The 19,855-nt window shown below is 40.5% G+C and overlaps 1 protein-coding gene across 1 annotated transcript in view; it reads left to right on the forward strand.

Annotated features, from left to right (window-relative positions):
* Window positions 1–19,855, forward strand: part of cdk17 (cyclin dependent kinase 17) — a 42,629-nt gene that overhangs the window by 18,285 nt on the left and 4,489 nt on the right. Inside the window, exons 2-15 of the mRNA XM_071502518.1 lie at window positions 1,516–1,660; window positions 5,048–5,212; window positions 11,310–11,443; window positions 13,853–13,978; window positions 15,215–15,271; window positions 15,377–15,491; window positions 15,939–16,033; window positions 16,495–16,557; window positions 16,872–16,995; window positions 17,214–17,334; window positions 18,545–18,642; window positions 18,767–18,872; window positions 19,163–19,205; window positions 19,678–19,768. Of these exons, the coding sequence (XP_071358619.1) occupies window positions 1,534–1,660; window positions 5,048–5,212; window positions 11,310–11,443; window positions 13,853–13,978; window positions 15,215–15,271; window positions 15,377–15,491; window positions 15,939–16,033; window positions 16,495–16,557; window positions 16,872–16,995; window positions 17,214–17,334; window positions 18,545–18,642; window positions 18,767–18,872; window positions 19,163–19,205; window positions 19,678–19,768 (1,465 nt within the window). The 5' untranslated portion in view covers window positions 1,516–1,533. The remainder of the gene's footprint in view (window positions 1–1,515; window positions 1,661–5,047; window positions 5,213–11,309; window positions 11,444–13,852; window positions 13,979–15,214; window positions 15,272–15,376; window positions 15,492–15,938; window positions 16,034–16,494; window positions 16,558–16,871; window positions 16,996–17,213; window positions 17,335–18,544; window positions 18,643–18,766; window positions 18,873–19,162; window positions 19,206–19,677; window positions 19,769–19,855) is intronic.

A 19,855-nucleotide genomic window follows, 5' to 3' on the forward strand; every position in this document is an offset into this window, starting at 1 on the left:
TAGGCTCTGACGATATCCAAAATGTAATATCTTGATTCAGTAAAAGCCAAATATCACAATATACAATATTATTGTATATGGTGTGGCAGTGAAAATATCATTATATTATTGTAGTTTTTGGCATAAGTTATATTGGCATAAGTCAAAATTATTGCAAATAAGTTGCAGAGCATAAAAACAAACTCTACAATATCTACCATCATTTACATGTAAAACAGGCTGTTAAAGACTTCAAATTATAGCATATAAATCTGAAGAATTTAAGATTTTTTTTGAAATTTGTGTTGGCTTTCAACTTCATTTGACCGACTGCTGTAGATAAAAAGTCCTGCAGAGGTAACAACCCTGTGAAAAACAAAACGCCTACAGAGAAATTTATATTTATGAAATTACATCTTTTAGTTAATAAATTCCTCTTCTGACAGCCTGTTGGGTTTTAATTAGACCAACTGCAGCCAGAGAGGAAATGCAGGTCATACCCCCCCCCCCCCACACACACACACACACACATACACGCACACACATACATGCACGCACACACACACACACCTAAAAGTGTTTGCAGTTTCCTTGAATGTGGGTGTTGTGTTGTGTTGTACAGGATCTGATGAACAGGTTGTGGTTGTGCGTTGCTGTGTTGGTGTGCGATTGTGGTCACACACCTCGACTCTGATTGATGAAGTGACTCTCACCACGCAGTGCCATGAATGACGAATGGCTGAAGGTGTGTGTGTGTGAGTGAGCAGGCAGATGGTGTCTCATGAGTATGAGGGAAGCTAACGACCTTGAGAGAGAGAGAGAGAGAGAGAGAGATGCAAAGAGAGAGGGAGGAACGGTGACGGTAGGGGTCGGCTTGTTTTGTGCTAAGGGTCAGAGGAGACGGGCGGGGCCTTTCTGCTGCTGCTTCCTCACTGCATTTCCTCCATTCACTCACACATACACACACACACACATACATACAGCATTTGTACACACACAGACACACACACACACACACACTTGGATGGGGCGTTAACACAGCAACACAATGAGCAGGGACTGGCCTGAAGCAGATTGAGCAAGGTGTTTCCTGTGACCTGGACGACTGCTGCGTCCACACAAACGCACTCGTCTGGAACGCACGTGGTCGTAGACGCGCGTGTGTGTGTGTGTGTTTTCTGTTAACTGACTTGACTCTCTTCATTAATCTCCCCTTGTATGAACGTGTGAATGTGAGTGTAAGTGAAAACAGCTGTGTTTAAGTCTGTGGTATTCATCTGTTATTCATGCTTCGTTCATGGTTTATTCATGTGCTGTTTGCAGAGTCAATGAATATTGGATTAAAAGCAGCTTTATGTTATTCATGAGCTGAGACAGTTTGGGCTGAGTGGAGGCTTCTGGAATCCCCCACGCTGTGCGCACACACACACACACACACACACACACACACACACACACACACACTCTTTTCTTTTCGGTTTGTCTTTCCATTATGACTGTATTAACGTTGACCGTGTATGTCTGTGTGTGTCACAGGCTGTGTGCCGCCCTGCTATGGAGAAGATGAAGAGGATTAAGAGGCGTCTGTCGTTAACACTCCGCTCCAGTCAGACCATCGACGAGTCCCTGTCTGAACTGGCCGAGCAGATGACCATCGAGGACGGTGGCACCAAGGACAATGGTCAGTGTTTGCGTTTGATTTTCTGAGCTGTATTTGTAATAAAAATACCTCTCTTACTATAATTTACTGCAGTTATGTATTTATTTAGTATTAACTATCAGCAAACTCCAGCAGCAGAAAACCTAGCAATGTTTGGATGCATGGAGACATTAAATTTTAAAAACTAAAAAAGTTCTGTAATTAATTATTATAATTTTTATTATATATTATTATCAATCATAATTAAATTATTTTAAAAGGATTTGTCAAAAATACCTTCTAATAGAGGTATAGTCAGTGAGAAAAATCATGACTAAAAAAACCCTATGACAGAGCATTACTAAAAAAAACTAAACTACCTAAAACTAATCTGATATTTATTATTAATATAATATAATATTTAAATACCTCATAGAAGAGCTACAGTTAATACAAAAGTCTGTCAAAAATACTTTATTAAAGAGCTGCGGTTCATAAATTAATCTGGGGAAATTTTATCACATAATTAAGCTTCAGTTCATAATGAAAAAACGTGTTAAAATGTTTGTAGAGAATATGAGGAACAGTCGACCTGGGGAAGGAAGTTCCATCGGTCTGATTTTTATATATCTTCCTGAACATGTCTGTCAGCAGGAAGGTGCAAAACACACACACACACACACACACACACAGCTCTCTGGGGTATTTAAATAATGAAGCACTGAGGGTGATGAAGAGAGAGAGGGTTCAGCTTGTGTGTCAGTAGCAGCTGTAATGGACTCCAGTGAGTAGGTCTCTATCAAGTTATGTAACAGAAGAAAGGGAGATACTTGATCACACACACACACACACACACACACACACACACTCTCTCAGATAGCAGTACAAGAGAGGGTAGTAAAGTCGTATATAGGGAAGAAGCATTTTCACACTTTCCCTGACTTCTCTCTGTTATGTAATGTTGTGTCTGTGTTGGCACCACAGTTCAGTGTGTCTCCAACGAGCTGCTGTTGTGACAGACACATGGAGGTGATTGGTTGTCACTTGTGATTGACAGCTGCCAGAATAAACTGACACACACATCCATCTTTTACAATATGTTTCCCATTTCATTCATTGGGCCTTTTCACTCTGTACATCCAAAGAGACTCAACAAAGACGACAAGCAGGCAGCAGCGACACAGGTGGTCAGAAAATAATCATGTGGCTTCACAATGATGCTGCAAGAGATGCAGACGACTCATTCAGCCATTTAAAGAAATACTTCCACATTCTTGTTTGGTTGTGTTTGATGAAAAGATTGTTACCACTGTCATATATGTCAGCCAGATGTGAAGCTACAGCGAGCAGCTGGTTAACTTAGTTTAGCACAAAGGCTGCATATACATGAATATGTTAGTGAGCTGTGGAGCTGTTGTTACCCTGAGACTGAGCCATGCTACAGCTGTGGCTGCGTTTGAATCACACTCATCACAACTGCCCTCTTTCATTGGTGCTGTTAAAGTGAAGTAGTGTTTTTATGATAATAATAATAATAATGATATTAAACTTTATTTATATAGTACTTTTCATACACAGGATGCAGCTCAAAGTGCTTGGACAAATATAAAAGAGAAAGGGGGTTAAGACAGGGTTATCATCAACAGGAAAAACATTTAAGAAAAAAATAAATAAACAAATAAGAATAATGAAAAAAAAATAAGCAAGAGCTAAAAACAGATATGCTGTCGAGGATTTAAGGGCTTGTGGAGAAACATAAAACGACAGAGAATCAGTGATATAAGAGGGCACCAAACAAGCTTAAAATGAATTCTAAAAGATACAGGGAGTTGAGGTGGTGTAGCTGGTACAGGAGTAATATGCTCTCTACTCCTTGGTTTTGTTAAAAGTTCTGAATTAGCTGTAGTTTCTGAATTGACTTTTTCAGAGGAGCAGTAAAAAGAGCATTAAAATAGTCCAGTCGGCTTTAAATAAAAGCATGAATGAGCTTCTTGGCATCTTGTTGAGGTGCGCTCTGGCAGTATTTTTTATAGGTGGAAGAAAGCTGTGTATGAACCATTAACTCTTAAACTGAAATATAAGAAATACTGTGTCATTTGTCCTGTCAGTTTCTGAAAAGGTTTCCATACTCTGTGCTCATACAAGCCTTGCCATTTTTACCTGGTGCTCGACATGTAATTCAGATGTGTTTGACAAGCACCTGAAGGCAGCATAATGTAAATGAGTGAGGCTGACATGTGGGAACATGGCACAGTCTGTCAGCTCCGAGTTTAAAAGGTCGGATCAACTAAATACAGTTGACAGGGGGAGAAAGATGAGTCCATGAAATCTGACAGGCTCAGGGCGTGTGTCCATATCGTGTATTTCTCTGGGGCTGCACGTAGGTTTGTTTCCATAACAACAATATCTTGACAACACATCACCACCGCCATTGTATGATAGACAAACATTATCCCTTTACTTTTTATTACTATTTGTTTGACATTGATTTTTAACCATGAGCACCAACCAGAGGATACTTACCCTTGACAGGTATAGAGCAAAGAGGATGTAGGTGCATGACACAATCTGTCCGAGACAACAGTGTCTTCACCCCGTCCCTCATAACATGTGCAGAGATAAAAGCACAACACTCACCAGCAACATTCAGCATCCGGCTGCTCTGCTCCTACTAATGGATTTTCTGTCTCTGTTGTGATAGTCTCTCTCTCTGACACATCACACAGCTCAGTGTAGAAGCTATTCCTCCGTTTTCTTGGTTACCAGGTCTTACGAGTCCGGCTCCATCTTATTGGTTGCTACAGAAAGAGCTACATGACGACACCAGCGCCTTTCTGAAAAAGTTCAGATTTTCGACCAGAAGTGCTCGGAGCAGCCACAGAAAAAAAAAGACACTCAGAAAAAAACACTGTATGCACACACACCCTTCTGACCCACCTGTCTAATGCAGAACAAGCTTTTTTTGTAGTGGTGCTGGACTCAGCTACACTGGGCAAATAGATTTGTTCCAGGGCTTCTTTGCCGAACAAGACTGTAAATGTGATTGCTAATTGAGGCCCATGAATGAGCCTCATGTGTTGCTTATCAATAGAGTGACATCATTTTCCAGTAATAGAAACGATTTTTCCCTCCATGTGCTGTGTGACCACATCTGTCAGACAGAGAGTGTTTCATTCAGAGTCTCCTGGTTCTGATTTTGGACGTGATAAAGTTGGTTTTCTTCGTTGGTGTTTCTTTAAGCTTCAGGACTTTGACTTAAATGTCAAAAAAAAAGTTGTGTTTGTTTAAACCAATCTTGGCCACAAGTGAAGAACACACACGAGAGGTTGAAGAAGATGAGAGCTGATATTTACCGTTGTTTGGACCTCATGTGCTTTCTTGAAGATTTGTGATGCAGCATCTGATTTGTGTTGTCTTGTTGTGTTTCAGAGCCCTTCATGAGGAACGGCCGCCCCCCCACCTCCCACAGCATGCACTCCTTCCTGCACCAGTACACTGGCTCCTTCAAGAAGCCTCCCCTCCGCCGGCCGCACAGCGTCATCGGCGGCACCCTGGGGTCCTTCATGGCAATGCCACGCAACGGCAGTCGCCTGGGTGAGATGCATGCACATGCTCACAAGCACAACACACACACACACAAACGGAAGGAAGTGAGTAGAGGGAGAGCAGATGGCATCTGGAAACAAACAGGAAACGTGTCAGTCCTGAGATTTCCATCCTCCTCCTTATAACATGCTCTCGGTCAGAGTGACTGGGTCCTTCCCAGAAGGCGGCTTCTCTCTCTTCGCCCTTAGCAGGGCTGCTTTCACCCGAGAGACAGCTGGATGGGGGATGCAGTCAAACATGACACGGTTTCCTGTGTGACGTGATTGACCACAGTCGATCCGCAGCAGTGAGTCTCGTCCGCTGGGCTGGAAGGGAGACGCTGCTGATGATTCAAAGCAGCAGCAGATTTCAAGCCGGGGGTTGGGACAGCCCAGAGTGTGAGAGATGATTCATGGGAGTAACATGTTGTGGGTATCACGATCTACCAGCCTCCTGGCTTTTTGAATATTTAGTCAAGTTAAGCCTGATGTATTTTTTTTTTCGGAATTGGAGGGAGGTCTGGAGTACAGAGTTGCAGATAAAGCTTTTGATAAGGTGAAGTGTAGCAACATTTTCTCACCTCGCTGGATGTTGTTTGGTTTTACTTTGCACTGACACCGTCCTCACATGAATACACAACATAATTACCCTGTCACATATTCAAGTTCACAACACAGCACCGCTTGGCCAATTATTACATTTACTTCACCATGAATGCTGGAGATCAGAAAAATAATTTTTGGCATTAACTAACTAAATTAAATAAATATTTAATTCAATTTTATTTTATTTTAATCTACTAAATATCTAACGGTTCACAGTGAGCATGACAACCTCACAGTTCCTAGACTGCAGACAAAAATAACGCCTTCTCTAGTTCAGCTTCTCAGTTGTCAGTATTTGCAGGTGTTTGTTTTATGTGATAAAAAAACTGAATATCTTTAGATTTGGTTTTTTGATAGACAAAAAAAGGTGAGGTGAGATTCAGGAAATTGTAAATTCTAATTTCTGTTTTCTCACACAAGTGATCAAGATCAAGATCAGTTAAGAGAATAGTTAGTAGGCTGGTCTTTCCCTGCTCTCTATCCCTGGATTTGCTATCAAATAAAGGCAAAAAAAAAACTTAGACTCTTGTTATTGGAAATTAAATTGACATTTACTGCAGATTCATCAATAATTTCACTACCTGTATGATCACTCACATCTCGCTGTACCAAACAGCTGCTGCCTTAATGTTAAACAAACACTGTTAAACATTGTTTGACTGATATTTCCTCCACAATGCCGTCAGCAACACCCAGCATCTGTTCAAACAATCTGTCATCAGAAGTTTTGCCATGTCGGGTTTCTGTTAGCAACGATACCGTGTTCATTATTCAGTAAATATCTGGACCCTGATTGGTGCTTCTCTCAGCTATGTTTTGTAGATGGGTGTTCCACTAGAGGATGGGACCTTGACCTAGATTAAGGGACGTGGATCTAAAAACAGGACATTTAAGTAGGACATGGATGTAGCACATACTGCTGCTACACTACATGAGTAGAGAAAGATTGTAAAATCTCAGCAGACACAAAAAGTCATAAGTGAAGGAAGGAAAGTGAAATCCCTCAAGGTTTTGATTGAGAGGAAAAGCAGAGGCAAAAATAAATAATGTAGAAGGAAGATTAGCTTTTGGGGTTTTAAAGAGAAGGACAAGGACTGTTGGGAAGTGAAAGAATGATGAATGAAAGTGAAAACACAAGGTTGTTGAAAATCTCTGAGAGATTTTTGGATGAGGATGAGGGAAGATATAAAATAGCCGGAGATATTGGAGAAGTATGAGGAAGTAAAAGGTTGTTGAAAGGAAAAGAAAGTAGGACAGATGAGATCATCTGGATGCTTTGGAGAAGTTAGAAAAGTGCAGGTAGTGGAGGAATGTGTTGAAGAGAGGGAGTCGGATGGGCCGCTGCCTAAAAAAACCTCACTAAAGACAAAACAAGACTGGAGACAACAAACTGTAGGGTGCATGGGAGGGAAGTGAGAAGTGAAAAAAAACATGGTGGGCTTTTTGAAGTGAGGCAAGAAACATGTAAATGAGAGAAGTGACAGAAAAGGGAAGAGAGAAGTTTTCAAAGTGAAGATAAGATGGAAAGTGGGGCGAGAAGTTGTCGTTTGTAAGGTGTTTACAGAGACAGTATCTGGGTTAGGAGGAGGAAAGTGAGGCGATTAAAGGGAAGAATTTTCTGGAAGAAGTAACAGTGAGGTTTTAATCTCTGAGAACTTGTGTTCAAAACATGTGTAGTACAAAATCTATATTTGCACACTGGAACGAGGAAGATGGTTTTTATTGAACATGCAAAATTATTGCTACTATAAGATTATTTATAGTGTAGGTAATTGCTGCATATTCAGTAACATGGTGATACCTTGTGTTATTAACATGTCACTTGAATGAGAAACCTTCCAACCTTAGACTGAGCCACAGCAGCACTGAGACATAAAGTGTTTAAATGAAGGAGATACCCATGTTCCTTACATGAGTCTTTGCTTTAACAGAGCACATACAGCTTATTATTGCCTTTAATTTGCAGTTTTCTTTGTAAGAATGAGTAATCTGTTCTCTGTAGACCACACAAGCTCACCCACTCCTATGCCAATAAACTGGTACAAGAGGTTCTGCCTTCGTTATGTCTCACCTCCAGTCGGGGCCCTGGTGTTGTGTGGGACACGTGAACAGAAGAGTCATTATTGTGTCTTTCACACTGTGACAGGTCAACATGTCTGCTGCTGCCCGTTGCTGGGTCACAGATTCACTTCAGTGCAGTTCATAGGTTCAAATGAGATTTTAGCGACACTGCAGACATGGCTTCAGAGACGGCACAGTCAGTCTGTGGAGACTGAAAACAGATTGCCATGAAATTTAGTCGACGGAGAGGATGCATCCTGCTTATTTTGATGATCCCCTGAGTTTTCCTCATGAAGATGACATCTGTAGTTCAGATTAAAAGGTCGACATGGAATGTGTCTCGAGCAGCATCAACAGGTCACAATTTAATTTCATCTATGAACAAATACCTGCAAAAAATAATGGAGGTCAGCTTTGCGTTTAGTGTTAATCAGCAAAAGTTAGCATTTGGCTCAAAGCTTCGAAGAGCTGTTAGCACAGCTTGTCTTGTTAATTGTCACCTTTCATCGTAACAGCTACACCTGACATAGTTAAAGCTGCAATATGATAGTTGTGTAGACCAAGCTAGCAAGCTAGCATGAGACTTGAACGCACCCCTCCACATTAAGATAAGTGTTAGGAAAAAGACACACTGTAGCTTTAAATCAATGAAAATTAATGTGAAACACAACACCTCATTATTAATGCAGGTGGACGACAGTTGACTGTCACTAACAGATCTCTTTCAGGTGCTCGGTGATGCAGCACTAGAGAACAGATAGAGGCATTAGTGGTGTCATCTCAGAAATGATAGTTGATCTGTCAGTTATGCCTCCATGGTTGACAGTAAAGTTTAAAGGTTTTGTGTGTCTTTTAATTTACACATTAAATTACACATGTGTATAACCAGGTGTTTGTTGTATGTGTAGAAATGATTGTGTTCAAAAACTGCACAGCTGATAAATGCAGATAGAAAGGAAACAGGAGATGGGTGAAAGTAGATAATTGTTGAGGCAAAAGTGAGAAAAACAGAGGAAGAAATGAGGAAGATCTTTGAGGTAGAGGAGGGACGTGGAGCAGTGAGAGGACAGGAAAGAAGAGAAGTCGTCCATCTTCATCTCCATATGGAAACATTGCAACAATTTCCTGTTCCTCCCTCTGTCCTTCCTCTTTTCTTCATTAATTCTTTGTTCCACCCTCACATTCTCTCGTCTCACGCTTGTCTCTTTTCCCTTTATCAAAAACCCTTCTCACATTTTTTGCAAACTCTGAAGTGTTATGTTTTCTGTTCCACTTAAAAACCTGCTGTAGTTTGTTGCGCTCTTCCGCTGAACTGAAATCAGACGGAGAGGCAGCAGAGAAGCTTCACACCCACAATCAGTGGAAAAGCAGAGTGACACACAAAGTGCAACAGAAGGGAGCAGTTCCAGAGGAAAACCCTGAAAACATGTTAGTTCTAAAAGTGGATCAACGTTTGCTATAAACTGGGCAGACTCTGGTTTTCAAACAGATGGCCGCAGACAAGTCCACATTCTGCAGCAGTGTGTGTGTTTGGATTGTGGCTGCACCGCAGAGTAATGAAGCAGCACTTTATGAACTAAATGAGTAGAGGAAGAGAGCAAAGCTGCATGATTTTTTTTTTTAAACAATGGTAAATAATCATGTTTGGTGTGATATTCAGAGATGATCATGTTTGAAATAACTGCACAGTTAATCTTCATCAACACACTGATTTCTCTGCTCAGTCTCCACATCTGATGACAGACTGTATGGAGGCGCTGACACACTGATGACAGAGCTGCTCAGCCATAGCTGCTCATTAACTGTGTGTGTGTGTGTGTGTGTGTGTGTGTGTGTGGAGGAGAAGGTGGGCATGTGGTTTGTACATCAGTGTGTTCTCTCCTGCTGTGCTGTGGTGGTAGTGGTAGTTTCATGTTTTACAGCCCTGGAGGAAGTGGTGCAGGTTGGAGAGTTTAATCTTTGGCCTCAGGGGTTACAAGGGTCTGAGAGGAGAGCATGTGCAGTTTGAGGACCAATAGAAGAAAACAACTTAAGTTTCTATTCATTCTCAAAATTTGACAAAATATTTCCAAAATATTTAATTTAGAGTAGAGCTGAACAATTAAGCAAATTTTTTTGACAAAGTAAAATGTGTCACAACAGAACATAAATGAGACACTCCAGCCTACACATCATATTCTCCAGATATAAAGGAACATGGATGTTCAACACTCAACAAAAATCACATTCAGAATTTTTATTTAATATTTTTTCAGTGAAATGCAAAAATGACCATTTCAACTATAGTTGTGACTCATATCGCAATCACAATATCTGTCAAAATAATCACAATATGAATTTTTTTTTGCATGTCATTCAGCCCTAATTTAAATACAACTACCACTATCTCTATCGCTGCAGCTTCTACTGACACTAAAACCAGTGATTCCCAAACTCCTTTTGTCGTGGCTCCTGTTTGGAAACCGAAATATTTCCAAGTTGACTTTTATTGACATAAAATGATCAAAAGATGAGCTGCATCTTTCATTTCCTGCCTGATTCTCATTAACTTCTGTTGTGCGAATGAAAAAAGTTAAATCAAAAGACACAACGTTCACCTGCTGTGTTGAGAGTGAACACAAGAGTAAAATACACTTCTTACATGAACTCGACTCATGTGTTTGCATCGTTCTTTTCTTTGTCCATCTCCATGAACACATCTGGCTCACCTCAGTGCTGGTGCTTGTGTTTCTTTGTTGCTCTCAGATGTGATTTGACGTGTCATAGCAGGAAGAGCTCAGGTGAAACTAAGAACATCTGCAGTTAATATCATTAGCTACGTCTGTGTCTGTTTACTGTGAAAAAAGTCTGTTCAGCTCAAGTTTCACTCTGATATGTGCGACTCACCTGTTGTTGGCTCTTCACCCTCCCTGAGAGAATAAAATATCATAATCTCAGTTTAGACGTCAGATGTTAACCACAGACATTGTCGATCAGTTCAGCTCTAAAACACAAATTTCAGTCATTTATCACTGGTGTGAAGACCTGCTGTTTTCCTCTGTTTGTCATCACTGTAAATTTTGCTGCTTATTTGACAAAATAACTAAACCTTGGACATGTTCTCAGGAAAAACATTATCTTACACTATTTTCTGACATTTTATAGACCAAACAGTTGATGGATTTATCTGATGTTGTACTGTCAATGTAACACAACAGTATATATGTAATAAATGGTTAATAAGACATTACAGTTTAGTTGTAAGCAAATAGAAGTGTGACAATTTCATAAAACATTGTTATAATATAGAAAATGTTTTCATAGTTGAAGTAATAGAACAAATATTGTTCATTAATAAACACTTCAGACGTCCTCATCTCTTCTTACAGTGTTTTTTAAACCTCTTATGACATAAACTGTTACAGTTACATCAATCAGACTTTTATTTTTCTTCCTGTCAGACATCGTACATGAGAACTTGAAGATGGGATCAGACGGGGAGAGCGACCAGGCGTCAGGAACATCGTCAGACGAGGTTCAGTCTCCAACTGGCGTCTGTCTGAGGAACCGAGTCCACCGGCGGATTTCCATGGAGGTGAGGCGCTCGTATGCACACATTGCAAAAATGGCTGACATGGCGAGTCTGCATTCTACCCTTCACCCGCTCCTCCTACACCTCCTGCTCGTTGTCTTCTTCCCCTCGTCCTCATGGGAGATCTAAGGGGGGGGGGGTGTTGTTCGTCTCCTAATGGGCTCTCTGAGTCGGGGCACCATGATACTGATAGCAGTCCTGCTCCCCGAGGACCACAGCAGAGTCTGGTAAAGAGATGCAGTGTGATCGCCTGTGACCTCAGTGATTCTCTCCATGTTGACTGTCTCAGCAGAGCATGCTGGGATACGTCTCTTTTGTTCCTCTTTTAAGGTCATATATAATGAAGTTATACTTTTCAAAATCACGTTGCCATTTGAACACCTGCTCAAGATCAGTGCATCAATCGTACTTTAATAAAATCTCAAATTAAATCCGAATTTTTTTTTCCAGAGCTTTCAGTTCTTCATGTCCTTGTTTCCTCTTTTCTAATCAGAAGCTGCTGCAGAATAAGCTTTTTAAATGCTTTCTGAGTCCAGGATAATAAATTAGGTTTTATGGCCCACAGGGTAAACTAGACACAGTCAGTTACACAAGCCCTGCAAATAAAAAATGAACAGGAATGGAAAAAGTTGGCATGATTATCATGGGATTGTTTTTTTCCAAAAGGAAAAAAGACATGTTGCTCCGAGCCTCAATTAACTTCTCAGATTTTGTTGTATTGTGTCACTCTTGTGATTATATAAGATGGAAAAGATGGTTCTGCAAATAAAATTATGCCCAATATTGACCTTTATGAGTTTATCCAATAAATCATCTTCAACTTCACAAATGTGGAAACTGGGCGATTTTTACTCTGAAAGGGTTTAACGTCGCAACCTGGAGGCCTCCTGCCCTCTGCTGGCAGAGGAATGTACATGAGCAAACCATCTTGAAAACATGCTTGAGTGAGTGCGTTTCACATACACACACACACACACACACACACACACACACACACACACACACACACTTGTATCTCTTTTTTCTTTTTTTTTTTTTACCTTGTTTTGCTTGTGTTTATCTCATTTATTGAAGCACAAAACAAAAGGAACTTAAGGATGTAGTGATCAGTTGACCTGGTACGCGTGGACACACACACACACACACACACACACACACACACACACACAACCTCTGTTACATGAGCACAAGTGCTCTTCTTGTGGTTTCTTTTGATGCTCCTGGAGGTTTTAATGAAGCTGTATTGTGTCACTCATAAGGTTGAGGTCACAGTCTCTCTTCGCTTACTGACTCACATTAACAGACGAGCAGCTTTTGAGTTTTTCCACACTCACCTCCACTGATAAGTGACCTGCAAATTAATTTTCTGATGACAAATGTGAAAAATGCTTCACGAACTGAGGGCACGATAAAAAATAAGTTCAGTAAAAATAGATGAAATGCAGAGAGGACAGACAAAATCTGTTGTAGACTGAATAAACTGGGCGAAAAAGCAGCACAGAGTCACATTATGTAACACTTCATACCCCTCATCCAGACAGTGATATATTTAATCCAATTCAGAGCTTTTATTTGAACTCTGTTGTCATAATGCTGGCAGCTTCTCTGAGCAGCTTCGCCATCGAGGACAAAGAACTACTGTGCTGAAATGAAAGAGGATGAGTTGATGGTATTTGTATGATAACAGATGTGACATCTTCTTTCGCCGTATTTTTACTCCACTCGCTCTTGTTTTTTTCCAGCATTATGTAAGTTCATCACCTTCAGATGTGGTGTCATTTTGATCCTAGAATAGATGCGATGAGCCGTCCACAATATTGAGATATGAGTAGGTGATGGGCTGCAGCGTACACACTGATATTAATAAACATATGTATGGTTTGTTTTTATTCTCACCGTCTGTTCTCAGGTTTGTGTTTTTATAGTCACAGTCTGATTTGGGTTGATGAAGGTTTTTGCTGTTGAGCTGCTGCCTCTTATTTTAGGAGATGGTGATCGACCTGATCTGTGTCTTCTCTCTGTGGGAGTAGCAAGAGGTAGAGCCAGTTATTTTAGACACTGTGTGTGTCTGTGTGTGCGTGTGTGTGTGGGTGGACTCAGGAGCCTACGTCGTCTTATGCTGCAGCACACAGACGCGAAGCATGTAACTGTACATTTTCTCATAATGTGCTTTGATGTGAGCAGCCTGCAGAAAAGCAACAGCGTGGTCACAACCATGAGATTAAGTTGTTGACTGTCAGAGTTTATCAAAGTTTAATATGTGTGAGGAGCATGAATTTGCTTTTGCTATTGAGATTTTTGGATCTAAATACTCAAAGCTCCAGACCCAAACAAACTCCAGATCCACAACAGGAATTTCAGATCAAAAGCTTGTCTCAATCCTAAACTGTTTTGTGTGTGTGTGTGTTGTAGGACCTCAACAAGCGTCTTTCGCTGCCCGCTGACATCCGAATTCCTGACGGTTACCTGGAGAAGCTGCAGCTCAGCAGCCCGCCGTTCGACCAGCCGCTCAGCCGACGCTCCCGCCGAGCTTCGCTGGTCAGTGTTTATTTTTGTGTGTCTATCTCTGTGTGTGCCGCCTTTATTACTTTGCAGTGCTCGCAGTCCTGTTTCCAGTGTGTGTGCTGGTTACCACGGCAACTGGCCCAGTGTGAGTCAAGGCAGGTTTAATATGGAGTCAGAAGCACTCACCTCCCACCTTTAGCCCATCAAATGAGATGATAATACTCAGCTGGGGTGTGATTCTGCAGCTCTGTCGCAGACTGTCAGTGACAGGCAGGTCTGTGTAGAAGTTTGTGACACTGAAGCTTAAAAGAATATATTCAAAGGCAGTTTCTGTTTATTTCTAAAGGATCAAGTGACACTAAATGTTCTTTAACTTTAAAAAAAAAAAACAAAAGCTGCTGATGATTTACTGTGGATTTCTCTCTCCAGATATTTCTAGAAGCTTCTAAGGAGAGTTCAGGGCCCTTCGGACAGTGCATCAAAAAATATTGATACTCCAACATGAAAAGAGTTGCAATCAATGGATTTTTTTCACACCTATTAAAAGTTTTGGTCTATTTTAGGGGATAATCCAGCTCTCATTTTACAACTACAATTCACATAATGCTTTGGGCGATGTAAACAGGAAGTGTGAGGTTTCTGTGGATTCAGTGAGTTACTCATGTTCTGTTTTTTTTAGCTTTTATTTACTTTCATTTTGACAAATCAGCACCATGAAGAGTATAGAATTAGCTCTTGTTAGCAGTGTTAATTTTTTTCTGAGTACATTTCTGGTTACTAATTAATGATGGACGTCAGAGATAATTATATCCTCAGGAGGTGTAAGTCATTACTGCGTAAAACAAATTGCAGTAGTCGGGTGCTAATTACCTTAATGACCTCACAGTCTGAAAACCTCTGATCTGATACAGCAGGTTTGGTGTCTGTGTCTCTGAAGGAAAGTTTCAAAAAAACCCTAAAGCTGCATTTTTTTCACCATCATTCCACACTTGTGCAGAAATTGATCACAGAAGAGACACAGAGACCAAAAGCAACAAAATATTGACCACGGAGAAAAAGCTGCATTATGTTTTGAGTCTAAATGAAAAGTTATCTAATTGATTGAATGAAAAAAATAATGTTGTAAGTATGTGAAAATAAGCTTGACTCTGTGACTCTGAGCAGTAAAACCACAGACTCTGCAGATCCCTGCCTTATATCTGTGTCTTATTAGTGATTAGTTATGTTATTAATACTTAATCCTGACTTTTTGTTCTGCCTTTCCCTCAGTCGGAGATTGGTTTTGGGAAGTTGGAGACATATATCAAGCTGGACAAGCTGGGAGAGGTGAGGAGGGCGTGAAATCCCATCTGACGCACAAGTAACACAAAATATGCATCATCACTCTCCTTCAGTCAATGATACTGAGCCGGCGCTATGTGTTACTCTTAGGGAACTTACGCCACAGTGTTCAAAGGACGCAGTAAGCTCACAGACAACCTGGTGGCGTTGAAGGAGATCAGGTTGGAGCACGAGGAGGGAGCGCCATGCACTGCCATCAGAGAAGGTAATCAGCTTCACGCCTTCAATCTGTTGCTGGTTTTATTCAGTTTATTCTCAAATCACATTTCTCTTGCATTGATTTGTTGTTTTTAAATGTGCTATATGAAAGAAAGTGATTTGGCTCAGGTTCATCAGGTCCACGTTACATTCTTATGGAAATAAAACTTTTGTCTTATTAATGGTTGATTTTCTTATAATGCTCACAGACTGGAGGTTGAACTTCATCTTATCCCACTTTATGATTCACAGTTAAAAGGGTCAGTTCAACCAAATCACAAAAAAACGTCATATGATGGAGATTAAACGAACATTCAACACAATCAACACCAACATGCCTCCAAAAAACCATATTTAGATTTTCGTATTTGTCTATTAAATTTCATGTTGTATTTGTCATTAAAGGTGTTATGTGTGTTTTTCTTTGTGTGAATGTCTCTCTCTGTGTTTGTAGTGTCGTTACTGAAGGACCTCAAACACGCCAACATCGTGACGCTGCATGACATTGTTCACACTGACAAGAGCCTCACGCTGGTCTTCGAGTACCTGGTGAGGCTCCACGTGTCCCTACGTTCTCAGTGCATGATGGTTTTTGTAGAGAGCTTCAGATAAAACGATTCTAGATTTAATTAGATATTAGATATAAATTAAAGGACAATTGGAGCATTTATTTGTGTTTTCTCAACTGTTTTAACATGTATTCATCATAGTTTAGGATTTTTTCCACTACTTTTTCCAACCCTCTCTGGTTAATATTGAGTTCCAAACAGAATAGAACAACAACAGAGCAAATAACTTTATATCGATGAAGAAACTGAAGCAAAAGAGCAGAAACATGAACACAGAATTCAGCTTGATTAGGAGAAATTAGCTCCATCAATAGACTGTGTACAACAGCAAGATGAGGTGAAATGTGTGTGAGAAAGAGAAGAAGTGTGAAACACTGTAGAGATGTTGTTTGGGTGTGTTTGTATCCATCATCTGTCTGACAGCATCATCTCCTCCTGTAGGATAAGGATCTGAAGCAGTATATGGACGACTGTGGGAACATAATGAGCATGCACAATGTGAAGGTGAGAACAACCATAGAACTGTTAGTGATTATTTCATTTCCCTTTTCTGTGGGAAAAACATCCTGTGTGCTTCCCTGTTTTCTACGTTTATTCAGTTTGTCATTGTTATGAAATCAGACTCCATATTGGACCAAATATTCAACACACAGTTGTACTAGTTAAAGAACTTTTGATAAAAGAAAAACATTTCTGTGTGTGTGATTCCATCCCATCTGAAGAACTGGGAAAATGAAACAAATTAGACCAATGAAGGATAAAAAAAGTATGTATGGGACATATTAATAACATTGGATGTTTGCCTCATGTCTCTCTAGATTTTCCTGTTCCAGATATTGCGAGGGCTGTCGTATTGTCATAAGAGGAAAGTTCTCCACAGGGACCTGAAGCCCCAGAACCTCCTTATCAATGAGAAAGGAGAACTCAAACTGGCTGATTTTGGTAAGAGGACCCTCAGTAGCAGCAGCTGGTGGAGAGTAGAGGAGCAGGAGCATTCCTGTTGTCTTTGGAGTAAATGTTTTTGAAGGAACACCTAATAATAATTGTATGAAAATGCATTTGATTACTTCCTGTTTTTGCACAACATCTGTTTTATTTCCTCTTTCTGTTTTCCTGTGTAAGAATCCTAATGTGTGTTTATGTCTGTGGTGGGTTGGCAGGTCTGGCGAGGGCCAAGTCTGTCCCAACTAAAACGTACTCCAACGAGGTGGTGACTCTTTGGTACCGGCCTCCTGATGTTCTGCTGGGATCCTCTGAGTATTCAACACAAATCGACATGTGGTACGACCTCACAACAACCTTAAAGCTGCACCTATTGATATTTTTATATTAAAGCTCCCATATTTTACACTTTCACAATGTTTTATTTGAAGTGTTCATATCCATCAGAAGATATATTTGTCGTTTTAAGTACCAAAAACAACCTCAATGTACTTCTCCTCTCTCAGACTTGTCTCTGGAGCTCAGAGACAAGTCTGAAAAGAGGATCTGAGCCTTTCTTCTGATTAGCTCACTGTTTCCTGAGTGATTGAATAAACATAAAGCAGATTTCAGGTAAACACTCAAAAGAAACCAAATCCTGCAAGGTTGGATGGTGGGTCCAGGTGGGCAGGGCCTGGGGCGTGGCTGAGAGCAGTGACTGCTTTGCTGTGACATCACAAAGTTACAGAAGTCCTGACGGCTGGTTTTAAGGCTCAGTTTCTGAATACAGGCTGTGTGCATTTCTCTTTGGACTGAGGCTTTGGTACTTTCACAGTATTAATATAGAACCTAGACCTGTTTTATAATCAAAAAAGGACATCTACCTTTATTCAATATGGGACCTTTAACATTGCATTGAATGGCTATGTGTAATATGAAAGGTGCCACTTGTATTTGCAAACCAAGCCCTGTGTCTCTCCAGCAGCAGCTGAAAAACGCACACAAACCTACTGTGTATTACCTGCCCAAAACTTAGCAACAGACACACACAGTGCTAACTGCTTAACATATAGTAGCAGAATATTTAGCAACTAAAATGACATATTTCTCTCAGTAGCTGTTCGACACCAACACAGGAAAAAGTAAAACATTGGATTTAAAATCATCCACCCAACTGATTGTGATGTAATAATGTCAGTGTTAAGTTCATAGCTTGTTCTGCCTCTCCTGAGTCGCCAAAATATAAATTATGGCGCTTTAATTAAAACTACTGTACAGCACAGAGATGACTGGTCCATTCATTGATGAGTTCATCAACACAAACGTAATCAGTGGGATTTTTTTTTTCAAGTAAAAACACACAGTTACAGCTAAAATGGAAGAAATATTTGCTTTTAGCTTCATTTGGTATCAGTTTATATTGAATACCTTATTGTTTTTTTTTTTTTACTTTAAATCAAACAAAATAGGCACTGGTAACTTGTGAGAGAAGCCATGTTGTTTTTGGAGATTTTATAGACAAAAAAATGAATCTAATAGTGATAAAATGTTCTGACTGTGTATCTTGCAGGGGCGTTGGTTGTATATTCTATGAGATGGCTGCAGGTCGGCCACTGTTCCCTGGCTCCACCGTGGAGGACGAGCTCCACCTCATCTTCAGGTTACTGGGTGAGTGACTCCTGACAGACCATATCACCATGGCAACTCAAATATTTCACACACACATTATTACCAGTGGAAATGTATGATACGTCTGGTTTGCTTTGATTGTGTTGTTGTGTTGTGACTTCAGGCACACCCACAGAGGAGAACTGGCCAGGAATCTCCTCCATCGAAGAGTTCAAATCCTACAACTTCCCCAAATATAAACCACAGCCGCTCATCAACCATGCTCCCAGGTACTCTGTGTGTGTGTGTGTGTGTGTGTGTGTGTGTGTGTGTGTGTGTGTGTGTGTGTGTGTGTGTGTGTGTGTGTAGGTGTGTGAGGGCCTCACCTTCTTGCATACCGTTGTGTTTGTTTTTTATGCACCCATGTATGTGGTAATGGTGTGTGTGCCCCACTGGCAGGAAATCCTGTGGAACATTTCAGAGACGACTGTCCTCTTCCTTCCTCCCCTGAGTCCCCACATTCACATCAGCCCCTGCTGCAGACAGACAGTAACTGTTTCTCTCCTCTTGTCTCCTGCAGGCTGGACGGCGAAGGCATCGATCTGCTGCTGGCTTTCCTCAGAGTGAGTGTTTACATCCTTTATATTACCCAGAATGCACTTCACTCTGAGCAGATTTATGTTGCTGATTTCACACACCTCTTTTTGTTTTTATTCTCTTAGTTGAAAGCACTGTTAAGTTTAATATAAATTTAATCTGTATTAATAAATGGACAACTATTGAAACACCCTTTTTCTTCATAAGTAAAATAACTATTGAAAATGTATATATTATCATTACATTTAGTAATCAGTTACCAGCTGACAAACAACTGACTTTTTCTTTCTGTCATGATTAAACTGTTAGAAATAAAAAGCTGTAGCTGCTCAGATTTTATTGTGGAGAAATCACTGCCTTCACTACCAGCTGTAGACAGCAGGAGGCACATTACTGTCACTGTCTGAGCAGCTCAGTGACCGGAGACACAACAACCCACCACAGCATTATCTGCCTAAATCACAGGGTGGTTGATATTTCCTGTTTCTGTCTCCACAGTACGAATCCAAGAAGAGGATTTCAGCCGATGAGGCGATGAAACATTCCTACTTCAGACAGCTGGGAATGAGAGTCCACACACTGCCGGAGAGTAAGCACAGATTATTAACTCAGTCTATCTTAGACTTTCTCATCATGCTTTTTCTACTTTTCTACTCTTTGCTGTCGACTGTAGCTC

Source organism: Trachinotus anak, unplaced genomic scaffold (assembly GCF_046630095.1).
Source record: "Trachinotus anak isolate AG129_WGS33_773 ecotype Australia unplaced genomic scaffold, CSIRO_AGI_Tana_v1 ptg000018l, whole genome shotgun sequence".
NCBI classification, from domain to species: domain Eukaryota; kingdom Metazoa; phylum Chordata; class Actinopteri; order Carangiformes; family Carangidae; genus Trachinotus; species Trachinotus anak.